This window comes from Schistocerca serialis, chromosome 1 (assembly GCF_023864345.2).
Source record: "Schistocerca serialis cubense isolate TAMUIC-IGC-003099 chromosome 1, iqSchSeri2.2, whole genome shotgun sequence".
In the NCBI taxonomy this organism is placed as follows: domain Eukaryota; kingdom Metazoa; phylum Arthropoda; class Insecta; order Orthoptera; family Acrididae; genus Schistocerca; species Schistocerca serialis.
Window position 1 is genome coordinate 280,174,157 of NC_064638.1, and position 18,950 is coordinate 280,193,106.

The 18,950-nt window shown below is 39.0% G+C and overlaps 1 protein-coding gene across 5 annotated transcripts in view; it reads right to left on the minus strand.

Moving 5' to 3' along the window:
- The window catches only part of LOC126468213 (titin homolog), a 224,813-nt gene that overhangs the window by 108,110 nt on the left and 97,753 nt on the right, over positions 1–18,950 (minus strand). For all 5 annotated transcript variants that reach the window (XM_050096532.1, XM_050096531.1, XM_050096533.1 and 2 more), the window contains exons 3-4: positions 18,232–18,411; positions 10,842–10,987 (exon numbers count right to left, since the gene is read on the minus strand). In XM_050096532.1, the coding sequence (XP_049952489.1) occupies positions 10,842–10,987; positions 18,232–18,411 (326 nt within the window). The remainder of the gene's footprint in view (positions 1–10,841; positions 10,988–18,231; positions 18,412–18,950) is intronic.

Sequence of the window (18,950 nt, forward strand, 5' to 3'; positions counted from 1 at the left end):
TTCCACAGCCAACAATTGTCCACTTCCATGGGAGCAAGAAATTCTAAAGCAAGGGTCTCCCTTGCTGGCAAGTCAACAGCAAGCCTCGTGCGCTTGGGTAATTTTGAATGGATAGCAAAGAAGGGTGTTTCCTTGGATTTTACTCACTGTGCTCACAGTATGTCCAATGTTCGGGTAATTCTCCGTGCACTACACGTTTGCACACCACCACTCGTCTCCTCCTGCATTGCTGTGGCCACTGTTTCCACTGGCGTGGAATCAATTCGTTTCCTCCCTCTACCAGGTTGCACACCGAAAGAACCTGTCTTTTCGAATTTCCGAATCATCTTCTCCAGACCCACGGCTGTCATCGGACCAACGCCTTCTTTCAAACCCTTCAGAATCCCGAACTTCTGCAGAGCGACGTGTGCACAGTCATCGTTCTTGTAATACAGCTTTACAAGCAGAACACGATCACGCATTGAGACAGTCATGCCGAACGCGAAAGGAGGAAAAGCCGTGTGCCCGTTTTCTTTTCTTTTTTCTTCGTTTATTGTAATTTAATTCCCCTGCCCCATAAATGGAGATGAGGGGGTAAAATATACGGGGATACTAGAGGACATTTAAAAAGTCGACATAGTGTTAAAATAACACAGCTGGTAATTAGTTGCGTAATTAAAATCACTGGAGTCAAATATAAGTTAAAAGACGGCCACAGTATAAAAATCACACAGAGTAAGACTCTTAAAAACTAAAACCACTGTAAACAACGGAAAACTCAGAAAGAATAAATACCGCTAGTAGGGAGCTGCCGAAGGACTGGAGGTCGGAGAGGAGGAAAAATAGGTAATGGGGGGGGGGGGGGTGGAAGAGGAAAATGGGGGAACAGGGGGCGCACCAAGAGGAAGTAGACGGGCATAGGGGGAGATGAAGAGGGAAGACAAAGCAGGAGGGAGTGCAGAGACACCGAAGGGAGCACAGGAGAGGAAGGGGGCGTAGGAGGGGAAAGCTGCTCAGGAAGAGGGGGAGGAGAGGGAACCCTGAGGAGGAGGCAGGAGGAGGGTAGGATTGGAGTTGCTAGGAAGGGTAGATGTCAGGGTGAAGCTCATCATCCGGGAGAGGCAGGTGCAGGAAGTCGCATTTGGAAAGGAGGTGGAGGCTGTGGAGATGGAGAGAGGGTGGGACACAATAGTAAAGGCGTGGTAATGGGCTGGGGGTGGAGAGGAAGGGAGACACTAGGGGGTGAGGGGGATCGAGGCGGCGGACAATATACAGGGTGCAGATGTGTTCAAGGAAAAGGAGAAGGTGGGAGAAGGGGATTAGGTCATCGAGGATGTGCATGGGGGACAGAAGGTGGAAGGCGAGGCAGAGCGCATGGCGTTCGAGGATTTGGAGGGCATTATAGAACCTGGGTGTACTTGGGGTGATTAAACCAGCTTCAATGGGTCGTGCGCATGACTGGTGCTTTCATTTGCGTATTCTGACAGAAACAGCGCAATCTATTGATCAATTTTCACACTATTTTGTTTTTTCGTGGGCCATACGTTTCCCCCCTTCTCCGATGATATTCCGTTGCAATCTGACGTCATTCCGACCAGTGGTGTTATTTCTACAGCGTTTTGAAAGTTTAACTTTAAGTATAATTACTATTTATATAACTCGTCTCATCAAAAGTATCAGGACACCACTATGTAACACTTAATTGACCACAGGATTTCACGAGGGGCGATTCTGCCAGTACAGAAAGAGGTAGTGAGTGCTGTAATGTCAGTAGAAAAGCAGTAATAGGAGAATGGTTCAGTCAAGAGAGCTCAGTGACTTGATACTCATTGGATGTTACCTAAAAAATAAACCAATCAGGGACCTTTCAACCCTTTTAAAATTGTCGAAGTCGACTGCTGTTGAACGATTGTAAAGTGGAAACGCAAAGCAACTGCCACAACTAAACCAAGACAAGGCAGACCTCATCTACTGACGGTAGGAACCGTCGGGCATTGTGGAGGGTGTTTGTACAAAACCGTATGAAATCAACGGTAGGAGTTAATTGTGATTTCCAAAGTGTTATCAGCAGTCTAGCTACCACCAGGAGTAGGGGAGATGAACACTAATGGGGCTGTTAGATTCCTCTTATTTCGGGCTCCAAATTATGATATTGGGACGCTGCAGTTAACATGAATAACTCGATCTCTTAAATAGCAACATAAACCGCTACTGTTGTGAGTAGGAAAGTAGTTACCACAGTTGGAACTCTGCTAGACTGGCAGCGTCATAAGGTACTGAAACTAAGCCAGTGAGGTGGGGAGCCATGAGTAAGCCGTGCCAGCGGATACAAGTCGGCGTTTTTCGGAATACCTGTACTGAAGATAAAAAACACGAACAGTGTCGCAATTCATTGGAGAGTCAGAATTTTTCAAGAAATGAACTTCCTGGCTTGCGGATAGCATCACGAAGTTATAATATTGTGAATCACGGAGTGTGAAAATTAGGTGTTGTGGAATGTGATAAGTTCGCATCGCGAAGTAATAAAGTTTCATTCAAGAATCAAGAAGTTTCTGAGAGAGGAATATCATCACGAGGACAAGGAGGAAGATGAACCAAGAGAGCAGTAGCAGCTATGGCGACGTCAGCCACATATCCAGAGCATAATTATTGCACAAATAGCTCTGTTCATGACCATGGAATAAGAACTAAAGTAAACTTATATTTACCAAGAAATGATAAAAATGAAACTGCACTTTTCACGAAGAAATAAAACTGTACAGTAAATTGTCTAAGGAGAATAAAGAATTACTGAAACAAACTTAGTAAAAAGGCTCTTAAAAGGTGCCTATTAAGCAACAGATTCTATGTACTGAAGGATTATGTGGAGAACACAGAGTAGGGGTTTGGAGGAAAATGTAAAACATTTGAATAATAACAATAACAGTAGTAAAGCATCAGTCATTTCACGGAACACTTTCACACCACGGTTTCTCCTTTTTTTTCTTTTCCTTTTCTGGAAAACCTTGCTCCAAATGTATGCAGTATATATCGCTAGTAACTTATCCTCTTTCTGAGCTTAACTTCTCACTCATTATACAGTGATGCTGACTCAGTTTTTCATGCTAGAAAATTGGAAATTGCAGTACCCAAAATCGTAACCAGACATCGTCGCTGTGGTACTGACATCACTGTGAAACAATGTGTGGCAATGTGTAGTATGTGCAGTGACTGGGAATGAAAAATGAGTTAAGTGTATAACACTAGACTTTTAAATTATCAAATAACTTCTTTGTACGACAGCATTGTACACGATGCATAAATCAAATGAGGTATCACCGTTAAACATACGGGCATTGCATTTCGTACATTGGTGGCTCCAGTCTTCATCCAGCAATCCAGATTTAGTTTTTCCATGGTTTTCTTAAATTACTTCAGGCAAACGTTAGGATGGTTTCCCCTATACGGAAACGGCAGACTACCTGTTCCATCCTTATCACACTAGACATGTAAGTATGTAAGAATTATATTTTTGTTGCTCTTAATTTGTAATATAATTACATGCTCAATATACTAGTAAAAGTGATTCGCGGCTGAGTAGAACTACTAATATTAGTGGTAGTAGTAGCAGTGGGAACAATTTCCGTGCGCATGTGGCATATCAAAAGCAGTTCAAGTCACTGAGGCAGCAGCATATGCAGAGTTCGGAGTTCAGAGCACATGCAGGGCGCTAAAACGTACAGAACGTATGTCGAAGATATGTTGTTCATAAGAGGAGGTTAAAATAATAATTAAATACTGTGGCGTAAGCTTCCACTTAGGAAATCTAAGAGGCAAGGGGTATACTCGTACACCATGAGTCATTTGGAGGACAATGAGGAACAGGAGCTTTCACAAGAAACTAGAACAGAAAACGTTACTGAAGCAAGTACTCAGGAAGTGAATAATGGGAAGGACATAAAAGAAAATGAAAATATAAATAGCAGTACGCGGGAAATATTTCAAGCTCTTATGAGAAAAATTGACGAAATAGAATCAAATGGTTCAAATGGCTCTGAGCACTATGGGACTCAACTGCTGTGGTCATAAGTCCCCTAGAACTTAGAACTACTTAAACCTAACTAACCTAAGGACAGCACACAACACCCAGCCATCACGAGGCAGAGAAAATCCCTGACCCCGCCGGGAATCGAACCCGGGAACCCGGGCGTGGGAAGCGAGAACGCTACCACACGACCACGAGATGCGGGCAAAATAGAATCATCTACCAGAGAAGCTAACAGTAAAATCAAAGAATCTTATAGGGAAATTTGATGATATAAGAAAGGATGTCAAGGCTCATTTTCTCAGAACACGAAAAGCAAATATAACAAAATAGAGGCAGCTCTCACTGAAAAAATAGAAGTATACCAACAATAAAAAGCAACAAGACTGAAGAGGTTATTTAAAAAACTAACAAGAAATTTAGAGAAATGAGAACATTGATGATTCAGGGAGAAAAAAATAGGCACAAATGTACTGTCCAGTGAAATAAGTGAAGATATTGTCTTGGTATCTTCATTAAATAAAGATAACGAAGAAAATAAGAGAGCTAGATATTTTTCAAATCTGAGTTTAGTGAGGAGAAAGAAACATAGAAAGACAGTATCTGAATTAAATAATAAGGTAAACGTCGTTAATTCTTCATTATCTGTTGAGATAGATTCAGTTAAAACTTCTCTTGATAACAACTTAAAAGAAGTATTTCAGAAAGTAGATGGTATTTGACGTAAACTTAATAATTTTAATGACAGAGGCACTGATTTTATTGCTGAAAAATAGAGAAGAAATTAAATTCAAAATTAAAAAGTATGGTTACAGCACACATTAATATTGAAAATGTTGTCAATAAGAACCATTATTTGAAAGCATGTACTTTCCACAACTTTGCTTTAATATACAAGAGAGATATGGTTATAACTGAGGACATTCAGATTTTGATGGAAGTAGATAGGTGGTAGAGTAATGCTGAATGAGAAAACTAGAGGGGAGTTCGTGCAAAGTCTGAACATGAACTGAAAATAGTAATGAAACAGGTGATGAGGGAGGACTTTGGAACTGTAAGGGAAGCCCTTTTTTGAAGAATCAGAGACTGGAAGTAAAGAGGATTATCAGCCAACAGTGAACATTGAAAGTAATGGTATTGAGACAGTAATGTTCATTGACACAGGTAGCGAATTTTACGCTGTTGCAGAAGGAATTTACAGGTAAATAACAAACAAAGCACAAATACCAGAACAACAAGTAAAGGGAGTTAAAGATCATAGTTGCTGTTGCAGGAAAGAGTAAAATAATAAGGAAAGAAGTGTTACTAGAAGAGAAAATTCAGAGAACCATATTGAAGTTCAGACCCATGGTGGTCTTTGTCTTTGTCTTTGTCTTTGTCTTGCTGTGATCATAGGAATAAGTCTGTTGTTGAAGTATGTGGCTATTATAGTTTCTGAAAGGGGTGCTATGATCATGATGGTAAATGGGACTAAGAATTGGATAACATTTGTTAACAAGGTCAATCGTCACGAAGAAGCGTAAGGCAGATGCTACTTAAAGGTGACTAATGAGTGTTTGCGATTGAACACTATTAACATTAAAATTACTTCACAAAAGCAAAAGAATGGCGGGAACAACGTTGAAACAGAAGTGGCAGCCGCTAAAATAAGGGCTGAAATAAACGAGATTACAGTAATTAACCAAACTGGAAAAAGGATCGTTAGATATGTTCCTTCTGAAATATGGAAAGGAGTTTTTGTACAAAGCAGATTTAATGAAAGGTGACAGTTTTGAATTCGAGGTCAGATACAGCAGCTACATCTTATCCAGTACCTTTAACAAAAAAGACACCGTAAGAAGGGAAATTAAGAGAATATTTGACTCACTTGACTAATTTTAAAATATCAATGAGCCAGTTCTGCCATCCACTGGTATAGGTAGCTAAAAAGGCTGGATCAGCAAGGGCAACATTAGGTGCTAAAAACATAAATAGATAACATAACCTCAGAATGGCAGGCACAGGCCTCTTGGAGAGTTACTACAGATATTTTGAGTGTCTAGCGTACTACGCAAACTTGACGTTAACATGGGTTACTGGCAAGTTTCATTATTGGAAAACTATAGGCAATACACAGCTTTTGTTTATGGAGGCAGGTGATACCAATTCAGAGTACTACCTTTTGAAATAAATATCTCAGTGCCTCTATTCATACAAACGCAGGATTTTATATTAGGGAAAATCTACTGGCTAAGATTACAGTTTGAGTTGATCACATTTTAATTGCTGCCAGTGACTGGAGGAAGCATAATAGAATTCTGGTCAAAGAATAGTTACTGTCGTGTCTTTCCTAAAGAGTAATATTATTATCAGGTATTACTGTCAGTCTAAGCAAGTCCAAATTCTGAAAAAGTGACATACAATTCCTAGGATGTACAACTTCAGAAAGACACATCACTCCAATTAGAGCGGAGTAGGAGGTAATAACAGAATATCCAGAACTAATGAACAGGAAGCAAGTAAAGTCATTTCTCAGTTCACGTTATTTTTTATAGAAAACTCTAATTGTACAAGTTTTGCTGCTACAGTCACAGATTCGAATCCTGCCTCGACCATGGATGTGTTTGCAGACTTAGGTTAGTTAAGTTTAAGTAGTTCTATGTCTAGGGGAGTGATGACCTCATATGTTAAGTCGCATAGAGCTTAGAGTCATTTCTATTTTTTTTCAGCTGCTTTACTTAACGAAAGAGAATGTTGCATGGGTTTGGATTAAATAGTATTAATAGGGATTTGAAAGAATTAAGGAAGCCCTATGTAAAGGAAATGCTTTGTTTTACCCGAAGTCAGGTAAAGCTGACAGTTCAGAATATGAGATCAGAGCCCATCTATTTCAATCAATGGAGACAGAGAAGTGTACAGAGCACGGAATAATCAATTTTGCAAGCAGAATGTTAGTTACGTATGACCAAAATTGAACAGTTACTGAAAAGGAATCATTAGCCATAGTTAATGCTTTCGAAAAATTTCACTATTAGTGGTGGATAAGAAAGTCACCATTTGCACTGATCCTTAAGCTTTAGCTTTCATAAATAATAGTAAACTGACAAATGGCAGTCTTACTAGATGGGCCATAGTGCTCCAAAAATACAGTACGTGCTAGGCAAAGATAACATTACATCAGTTGCATTATCTCGCCTCCAGTTGGAATGAGTAAACGAGATCAGATGAATTCCGAACCAAATAGGTCCGTTTATTTAAATGAAAAATGTAGAACACCAAGGTTACGTTAAAGAGAGACTATTAGAAACTCCAATGACAACAAAAAAATAGTCCCCTAGAACTTAGAACTACTTAAACCTAACTAACCTAAGGACATCACACACATTCATGCCCGAGGCAGGATTCGAACTTGCGACCGTAGCATTCGCGCGGTTCCAGACTGTAGCGCCTAGAACCGCTCGGCCACTCCGACCGGCTCCAATGACAACAGAAACAAGAACCAATATTAGTAAGAAAGGAAATGAAGATACCAAAACAGGGAATATTATTTAGTGGTAAAAGGCATGCTACATCACAGACTTAATCTAATTTGGAGCAACTGGAAGCTGTGCTTACATTAACATACAGTAGACAAATTTATATAGTGTATCTCAGACATGGCCATTTCAGTCCAAAAATGTGTGCAGACAAACTGAAGGAGACATACATCTTTAACAATGTGGTAAAGAAGTCCAGGAAGGTTCTTGAGAGCTATCACAGAACGAAAATATCTACAGTTAGCAACTGAGGTCCACTGTGTTGTATTATTCCTAAAGAGGTGAACGAGTTAGGTTGCATAGATTTATTTGGGTCACTCTCAACAACCAAAGGTGGTTGTAATTAGGTTTTAGTGACTGTAGATGTTTTTTTAGGAAGTTCTGAGATGAGTCAACCAAGGACATGTACTGGAAAGGCAGTGACCAGTAAATTGAACAAAGTTTGTATATCCATTATAGGCACACCTAAGAAAATACTGTGCTAATTGTCCTCAGATTTTGTTCAAGCTTTGAAAAAGGCCATTTATATAACATGATATCACAAGGCTTCAAACCCAGTAGAGTCCACTGCAGGGGCTTCTGCTATTAGCAACATATTGCTTGAGGACTTAACATCGAAGATTTTAAGGGTGTACTTAACAATCTACCCAATTCAAAATCGGAAATCTAGTCCAATAACTGTTAACAGGCAAAAGATCTAAATCTCTGATTGCATGTTGATGAAATTTCCAAACAGAACTAACTTCCGTGTAGAGGAGAAGTTGGAAGCAAAGGCAAATCTTGATAAGCCAGGTATGACAAAAGAGTTATTCTAAAAAATATATGGTAGGACACACAAACCTAATTAGGATTATTGGAAATCATCAAAGATTATTGCTGAAATAGTGAAATTTTACGAGATTTTTAAAGGTCCATATGTGGTGAGCAGAGTGCCTAATTTAAGTGCAGTGTAAGTCTCACATCCAACATGTCAGTTAGTTCAAGGGTGTATGCCACAGTTGTGAATAGAGATGTCTACATCAGTCAAAACAACGAAAAAGCAAGGCAACAAGTCAAATAATAAGTTGCAAATAAAAAAATGGATATTAACCGATGAAACCACAGACTCTAAGGGAATATATTTTGGAAATGTCACTGTCGGTTCTTTGGAAAAGCTAGTCCAGCCAAAAAGTTTCTAATGAACATTTAAGAAACGTAAATTTTTTCGCCATTAGTAAATTGTTCAACAGATATCTGGATGCTATATGGCCCAAAGAAGTTAAGCGTAACAATGTACTACTATTAGTAAGGGATGCTGCCTCCAAACGATGAAGTCTGCCCATTCACTAAAAGGATTACACAGTAAAATGGGGCATGTTACTTGTTTAGATCACGCCTTACACAGAAATTCAGAAGAGATTTGTGGTCAATTCAGTGATGAGAAATTTATTGGGTGTGTAAAAACGGTTGTGAATTGCACACAATTCATAACCACCATATCCTATTTTGGTAAGATGTGGGACCTGGAGTGATGCCTGCAACTATTACTGCCAGACCTTTAACATTGCGGAAAGCAAAACTGAGTCATTCGACAGAAGTGAGACTGCTTCATTTGGACTAGCCCAAGAGGTAAAGCCTTGTGCTAAAATTTCTGGCAAACTTTCGTACACAACATCAAATTTTGGATTTATTCCTGCTACCATAAATGTTTTGGAGAAATCAGAAGAGTCACTAATGAAGCAGAGAGAAATTGTGGATAATTAAAAGCTGTTTGTGATAAAGTGGGAAAAGAAGTGCCAAAGAAAAATGGAAAAAATGTTAGAAAAGGGTATCACACACTGAGGTACTGCAGTTCGCCACTTTAACTCGGAGGAACGTTTCGCCACGGACTGCAGGAGTCATCCTCCGAGATAAAGCGAAACGGAGAGTTTTATATATCGACCACAGCCTATCCGCCCGGAAGTTTTAAGTCAAGGTATCACACACTGTGTTCCATTTCAATAATTTTGTTGGCTAACAAGTGCTCTCTTAGGCATTTGGCTATAGATTCAAATGGTATTAACCATTTCAAATATGCTTCTCTTGTACCAGTTTAAGCAGAAAGACATTGCCCAAAGAATAAGATTTTGTTGACTGACAATAGGATATCTCCTTTTGTGTGAGAATTTGCATAAGTATTCACTCTATATTGCAACTAAAAGCTAGTAAATTGAACTAAAAATGAGAATCTGCAATAAAACACGTCATAGATTAATTATCTTCCCATGATGTTAATAAAAAGTCTACTACAACATAGAAACCTGTAGTTTAGCTTGCTGCTCATGTGCATTTTATTCCTAAACAAATAGTTCATTATCATAAACTGACATACTAATTTATTTTATAACAGAAATTTTACTTCGTTTTAATATTATTAGGACAATTTTTATGTCATTGTGCATATTTCTTTTTAATATTTTGCTCATAGCAGTATATTTTTGTCCATGTTATGCTAACTGCGAGGTATTTCCTGGAAATATTCTATAAATTGAAAGGAAAACTTATGTGGGAAGAAGAAGAACATGATTATGTTATTTGACGGGATCGAAACAGATTTCCATCTAGATGACAGAAAGCTGTGCTCGACCACATACTTGGTTTCCTGTTCTACCAGAATCATTATACACGATCTGCTTGTTGTTAATATAGGCTTTGCCTCCACTCTTAACATAAAAAGTGTATGAATTATATGTCCAATATACTCAGTATAAAAAAATTGTGCGTAAGTACAAATGTGAATTCTGCACTGTCATAGTTTGACTGCTGCTGGTAATGGTAGGGGTGGTATAATTTATTGTGCTGATGAGCCATACAATATCTTTACATTTCTAATGATTATTACAACACTGAGAACGGAATTTTTATCATTTATTGCAGTGTATTATTCATCAGATTCAATTCAAAATAGTTATAAAACATAATACTTCAGTTTAAAATGATCTTCTTTCAGATCATCTAGAGTTGCTGCCTTTGTTTTTCCAACTCTAAATGTATTTCCCTCTCTTTGATTACATGAAGGTTCCTTCCATTCTTTCTCTTGTAAAATGAACAACACTTCGAAATTATATGTTCAAGTTTTTTATCGCTACCAGACAAGAAAATAATAAATAATTCACTTGTTGTTTTTAGTGTTCAGGAAGTGAATGGTCGATGTGTGAATACGAGAAATTAGTCAATCAACGTATACAGGTATGAGTAAAAGATCTTGATTAATTGCATCGCAACAACTAAAAATATTTTAATTTTAACACTAGACTGTCACCAGATCCAATGATACAAAATTTCTCCTTGAATATGTCACTCACCCAGTTGTTGGGGGGTTTCCCCTTCTTGCGTCCATTCCTCCACACATAGTAATTGGTGTATTGCCCCTCTTTGTTCACAGATTTCTCGAACCACTCGTGTTTGTCACTCGAGTGGTTTGGAATGAAGTCCAGGATGATCTCGAGACCTGAAAATAACATCATACCGGAAGTTAACATATATTATGCGGTACCAGACAATAACAGTTAATAATAGCTTTGAAGATGGAGTACAGGAGTAACTGTTCTTGTATGTAGTCGTACAAGGAAGAATTTATTAATTATTGTTATTAGAAGAAAATTTTTTTTCTCTTAATCTATTTTCTGGAAATTTCTTTGTAACAGTTGTTCATTTGATGTAAATAGAGTCGAAACATAAACAAGGTGTCAAGGAAGGAATGGTCAGTATTCAGAGAAATGACAGGAACCATCATTCGAAGCAAAAAGAATAACATGGGCTCTAAAACGCATACCAGAAGAGCTAGAAGCACTTGTTCTCCTTCAATGCCCTGAAACAAATATCTTCGACAGCAAGCTCTTTGCTTTACATGTTTTGGGAGGAGGTAGTGTGGACCAAAACAAGAAAAAATTACCTAGTAAACATGGGCTCTAAGATGCATACCTTCACAGCTATGAGCTCTTGTTCAATAGAGGAAACGTGTTTCAGAGGAGCAAAAATGAAGAAGTCCTCATAGTTCTTAATGCCCGCATTTTACATCCCATGTTTACTAGACTTTTTGTTTAGGGTGATCGTTCCTTTCATAACAATATTGTCCATTCCTCCTGGGACACCCTGCATACACATTTTCAAACATCTGCCATAAGAAACGTGCAACATACAGTATATGTTGCACGCTGTATAGTGTACCCCACAGAATTAGCATAAAAACTATACAGCTGGTAGTGGATCATAAACGGCATATCTTGAGAGCAGTAGTCAACCGCTGGAAATTAATATTTCAGGCTTTATATTGGTATGAAATGTGTGTGCAGGACGGGGCTAGATGTTCAGAGGTGTAGCTGAATCAATCCTGTGTGGAGTTTATGCAGAGAACATTGCAGATGCCAATTTTCATAAGTTATGTGTGCCAACTGAACAGAACTTTGAGTGGGTGTCTTGAAAAGCACCCACATTTATAGAACTGTCTGGTAGAAACAAATGGATAACAGTAGGAACTGCAAAGTCCTTCCAGAATCCTACATACCACTGTTCCTCAAAGATCTGCAAGAGGGTACCGCTAGCTGCAAAAAATTATTTGAATGACGAAATAATATTTAATACCTAAAATGAAGCGAAACAACAAACAATGTTTTATAACAGGAAAGAAAGACAGAAATGTAATTAAATTACGCTAAAGAACATGACTAGGTCAGTAAATTTTCCTCAGGAACTACAAGTAGTTAATTTTGAAAATGAATGTTTTTCGAGCATTGTAGAAATGTTACAATAAAATTTCCCGGGAATAAGGAGACTCTGTAACATATTAAACAATAATGTCACTACCCACAACAGAGCTTGGCATAAAGAAAACAATAAAAAAATAAATCAGTAGACATTGATGCAGTACCAATCCATATACTGAAGAATAATTAGACAGCATACAAATTCCAGCAACTAACATCATAAATGAGGCCTTCATGTCAAATGACCCTTAAGAATATCTAGAATTAGTGAAATTTGTAACTCTCATAAAGGAAGTAGTGTAGTAGTGAAATTCGTAGCTCTAGCAAAGGAAGTAATGTAGAACTAGCAAAAAATTTACAGGCCTTTTTCTCTGTTGTCGTCATTTAAAAAAATTGAGAATATGGTGTGAAAGATAGATTGATAAGCAGTCAGAACACTCATAACTCCATCAGGGAAATACAGTTTCGTTTCCAAAGCACTAGAAATTCAGATTCAGTCTCAGTCGATTTTAGAAAAGCAGTACTTCAAGCATTAATCAATTATAACTACGTGATCAGTACGTTTTTAGATCTATTCAAGACATCTGGCACTATTTACCATAAAACGCTACTGAAGAAGCTATCCTGATTAGCAATAAGAGATATAGAAAAGGAATATTTCCGCTAATATCTGGGAACCAGGATAAAAATGATAGAAATAGCCTCAAATGAAGTTTAATGTTTAGTAAGACTTTTAATAGATATAGAATACAATAATACAGTAGTTTAACTTTCCAGAGAATGTTAAGCGCAGCAAAAAAAATATATATATTTTTGTTATGACAGCAATATTACTACTATGCGTAAAACACCAGAACTCTTGGCAGAGAAAGTAGGTAAAACCCTCAGCGACGTTTAAAATTTGTCAGTAAGCCATTATATAAGCTGAACGTAAGAAAATTAAAAAGACTGAAAGTCAGATTAAGAGGTGAAAATATGTCACATTGAATGCAAAGGATAATTCCATGCATAGGGTTAGAAACACACAACTTGTAAGCATGAAAATTCACTATCATTTGATGTGGAATGACCACATAAGGATACTGGCAAAGAGACTATCATGAATATGCTTTGCACCTAGGAGTTGTGTCACCGGTGTGGAAGGCGCAGCGCCTTGTAGTTACATACTTTCCCTCTGTACACTCATTCCTTAGTTGTGGCATATTTTCTGGGGGATTAGATTACAAACTTCGGGCACAACATACCAATAGCATAGAACGGTCATAAGAGTAACAACAATAGACAATAACATGGTTGTTCCATAAAATTTCGGGCGTCAGGCCGCATAAATTCAGTTTCTTCTTCTAATATTTTGACTGAATACCGTCCAGCCATCTCCAGAGTGAGCAGTGGTGACTAACGCTCCAGCACTTTCCGTCCTTTTAAACTCGAAGACCGAACCGCTGCGTATGCGGCCAAAGATACACAAGGCGCCAGAGACGTTGATAGGCGGCAAGGAGGTGTAACTTATGCACGGAAATTAAATCTACGGCTGCGCAGTCGATCCACACGGTGATGTCGATGTGTCACCGAGTGCTGTACCATCGCACGTCTTTGTGATTTAGTTACAGAAATTGCCGAATTCCATGATTTGTCCAAGCTGAAGCCGCTATCTCTATTCATTAAATTCGTCGCCAACCGAATTTCAGTTGCTTCTTTCACTGCCGAGTCCCAGAAAGATGAAGTCGAGGGTAAAATTTCGACATTATCGTACGGCATAGAGTTCCCAGTGTCAATATAGTGCTCTCCCACCGCAGATTTATTAGGTTGTAAGAGACGGGTGTACCTGTAGTGTTCTGTGCATCTCTCCTGGACTGTAAGTGTCGTCTGTCCGATGTGTGAACGGCCGCACTCATAGGGGATCCTATAAACCCCAGGCTTCCGAAATACCAAATCATGTACTGAACAGCATATGAATTGCAGACGTTCACAAAGTAGTGTGTAGTATTTATTTTCGTTCTGACTATGGTGGCGACATGGAGTCCACAAGAGAATATATTAATCGAATAATCTGGATCCATGATTGATGAATCGTCATGCACAAGCCACGGAGATAGCCAGTTCGCTCGTTAGCGTGAGAGATGAGCTCATAGTACTGACTCCAACTGACCTTCAGGCTACAAAACGACACTCATGTCTGCGGAGAACCCCTCAAACAACTCTTGATAGTTTTTGGTAGTGATCTTATAATGCTCCGTAATGCTCCGTAATGCCTAAGTTAAATGTCACCGGTGAGATTACATAGGCGAGGAACCAATTGCACTGGGTCAGACGGGAGGCTGCTGTGTCGTCCGCCTGTGAAATTATCAAGGCCCTCCTTTCAACATTAGTAAATACCACCACACAAGAATACATTCACCGCGTGCTGAACAGAGCCCTTCTCGCAAGTGAAATGCTTGTGGTTTTTTATGTACACATATTCTAATCGGCTTAATGGCCCATGCATCCAAGTTACTAACAATAATACCGTACAGAAGAAAGGAAAATAAAATACAAGATCAATCGGACGAGGATTAGTTTGGCTTCACGAAATGTAACGGCACCAGAGAGCAGCGCGTAGTGGACGCGCTGTTTGAGGCGCAATGTCACGGATTGCGCGGCCCCTCCCGCCGGAAGTTCGAGTCCTCCCTCGGGCATGGGTGTGTGTGTTGTTCTTAGCGTCAGTTAGTTTAAGTAGTGTGTAAGTCTAGGGACCGATGACCTAAGCAGTTTCGTCCCTTAGGCATTCAAATACATCTAAACATTTTTGTCACCAGACAGACTGTCCTGACGATCAGACTGATACTGGAAGCAAGACTTGTCGACCTGGAAAAAAGCGTTCGACACTATACGAGGGTTGGAACTCTAGTAGTGGTAACTTTTTATTTACAGCTCGTAAAAAATAGATACCCATTTCAAAGTGTTATTGACCTTCAGAGTAGTCACCAGCCTTGTGTATAACCCGTTGCCAGCGATGTGGAAGTCGTAGTACACTCTTAGCAGTGACAGTTGTGTTGACAGTTCGAGCGGCGCGGTCTATTGCACGACGAATTTGTAGCAGTTCTGAAGCGAATGCCGTGAAGTGTTTCCTTCAGTTCAGAAATCGAGTTGGACTCACTATTAAAGTTCCAATCCTTGTACAATGGTGCGAGTTGTTCGAAATTCTGCGAATATTAGGAGTAAGCTATGAAGATGGATAGTATGCAGACCGTGGAAGAACCAAGAGGCAACAATAATCATGGAAAATCAAGAACAAAGTATTCGGATTAAAAAGTTTATAAGACAGGGATGCAGACTGTCGCTATTGCTGTTCAATCAATACATCGAGGAAGCAATGTTGGAAATAAAAGAATGATTCAAGGGTGGGATTAAAATTCGGGGTGAAACAATATCAGTGATAAGATTCTCTGAAGATATTGCTATCCTCAGTGAAAGTGAAAAAGAATTACAGGACATACTGAATAGAATGAACTTTTTAATGAGTACAGAAAATGGACTGTGACTAAACCGAAGAAATACAAAAGTAACAAGGAATATCAGAAGTGACATTAGCGATAACTTAACATCAAAACAGGAGACCACGAAGCAGACCAAAAGAAGCAATTCTACAAATCTGAAACGAAAATAGCCGATGATGGACGAAGCAAAGAGGACATAAAAGCGAATTAGACCTGACGAAGAGTTCATTCTCGGCCAAGAGAAGTCTGCTTGTATCAAACATGGGCCGTAATCTGTAGAAGAAATTGTTGAGAAATCTAAAAGTTCGAAATGTTGCGCTAGAGAAAGATGTTGAAAATTATGTCGATTGATAAGACAACGAGCGAAGAGATTCTCCTCAGAATAGGCGATGAAAGAAACATAAGGAAAACACTGACAAGAAGAAAGGATAGGACAACAGGATATGCGTTAAGACTCAAGGAATAATAATAATCATGGAGCCAATGTTGGTAAAAACTGCACGGAAAGACAGATATTGGACTACATCTCACAAATAATTAACGGCATAGCGTCCTTAATGTGCTAATTACCATTTTAAAAATTTTCATTTTATGCGTTCGTTTCGTGTTACATCACGAAGGCATACCGTACTAGAAGCGCGTGATCGCCTCTCCATGGCCTTCATCAGTCAAAAGGTGTTTTATAATCAACGGCGAATTTCAACAACTAAATACACATGCACACTGTTCTACTATTTTTTATAAAGAAAGCCAAGTTACATTATTTTTCCACCTTGTAGTATTGTTCTTTACGTTTCTGCTGTGTTGTGAATGTATATTCGCTGTTGAAGCAGAAAGAAATCCTACACGTATTAATGTTGTGTTTCTGTACAGAGTAGACGAAAAATTGCTCGAATTACAGGTACATAACATAGCCTACTACAACTTTCGCGAAAAAATTCCATCAAAATCAGGAAAACCAAAGCTCAAAGCAGTGGATCAGTTATCAATCGTATATCCTATGCTATCGACCTTTAAGTGGGCAGGTCGGTACATCGATGAGAATAGTGTCACCATCTGCTCTTACGAACAAATATCTCCGCATTTATGGAGAGAAGGTGGACAGTGCGTGTGACTGTGTGAGTGTAAGATGCTAGTTTGCAATTCTCAAAAGATTTAGAACATCGATTATATTTCACGAATGTCCCAACGGAAACGATCCGAGCCCGACTCATACAACACTGGTATCCCACGGGCGCGAAACGTGTTGCAATTATAAAAATTTACTCGCGACCAAGGTCACGCGTACCAACCAGAAAAAAAATGGCGTACATTCGTAGCTGCCATTACAACTAAGTGCCACTTCGTCCACGTATATACGTATTTTGTTACGTTCTTGAACTGACTGGCAATGTTTCGGTAGCCATGTTTCCGCATGCACTGAATAATAAACTCAAAAATTGGGAGTAAGTAGGAATTTTGTGCGGATTTTGTCAAAAAGCGATTCGATAACGATACTGTTTATAAATCCTGATACAGTTATCAGACTCCAGATAGTGTGATCTGAAGATTTCTGCGTTTGTGAACGTTCCAGATAATAAATGAAGGTCACCTAAAGTAGGATCAATAATAAGCGAATTAGTTAACGATTTTTCGTGCATGTCCAAGATAGTGCCTTGAGAATGACAGGGACAGCACCGGACGAAATATATAGGTGGTTGTCGAAAATGTCATACAGCTGCATTCCTATAAGTTATTTGAACGTTTTATATGGCGAGAGAAACTCGAGTTTCAGTGTTATGTCTATCGGGTAATTTTATAAGGTGCAACTCTCATATGTTTACAACCGAAAAATATAGAAAACTAGGGACTCGTTACAACACGCACGGGTAGCAGTAAGTATCTATGACTTGTCTGGCTCATCGTAATAAATTATAGGCACAAAAGTCCGTCATGAATCACTTTATCTACTAGCGAAAGCCGTATCAAAATTCCTCAGTAGTTCCTGAGATTAGCAGCCACATACAGAGAGAAGAACGCAACGGCAGTCTTTAATTTACAACATGCATAGGTGATATAGTTGAAATAATGTCCACAATCTTCTTTCGTTCCACTGTAATAAATTTCTGCTGATTTTTCTTCAGTGCAACTATAGTCACTGAAACCAACCAATTGGACGTGGTTTAGAGCAAAATTTTACCCCACTGGTTAACTGATTTTTTGTGTACATTTAATTCTCTGTAGAAGAACGTGTACACGCCCGTTTGTTGTACGTTAAAGCTTTCTTGAACCACTATAATTGCAACTGCTTTACTGGAGCTGAGCACTAGTAATATTATTAGGACTAATAATATTATTACAACTAGCTATCACGGAAGTATTACGTACATCTGAAAAGAACTGTTTTGCAACAGGCGACTCTGGCGCAGATCGACATTCTGAGAGAATTAGAGACGGATAACGTTCTATTGACAGTCAAATATAAACCATTTCCTTCATGTAATAGTGAAGAAAAACTAGGACACAGAATTTACCTCTGTCAGTCGCTTTCTTGACGAGCTCGTCGAAGTCATCCATGGTCCCGAACACGGGGTCGATCTGTTTGTAGTCCGACACGTCATAGCCAGCGTCCACCATCGGCGACTTGTAGATGGGACTGAGCCATATCGCATCCACTCCCAGATCGATCAGATAACTTAGCTTCTCGGTAACACCTGGAACAAAATTTTAGTTTTATTTCCCCTTTAAGTAACGTGCACTGAGCGTAGGAGAGTATCTACTGCCCTTAATTGTCCGCTTAGAAATATGTATGACTTTCATGCATGCAGCCATTTGTGATAGATGATGAGAAGTAAGCGAAAATAGTTAACATACCAGAAAAACGTGCTTCTAATAACACGAAACTGTAAATACTTGTCTTAAAATGGAACCACACATTTTGTATACATACTAGCAAGTCTTTCTCGTGCACTGTAAGAGTAACTGTCGAATTACTTCCGGTAGGACCAGTTGCTGAACAACTGAAACTACGCCGAAATTGTTAAATAACCTCAAAAATAAGGAACTGCTCCTGAGGTGCCGTAACTAACATTTACTGAAAAATAGTATTAAGAACAAGAATCAATTATTCTCTGAAATGGGGATGACGTGTGGCTGGGGCCTCCCGTCGGGTAGGCCGTTCGCCTGGTGCAAATCTTTCGAGTTGGCGCCACTACGGCGGCTTGCGTGTCGATGGAGATGAAATGACGATGAT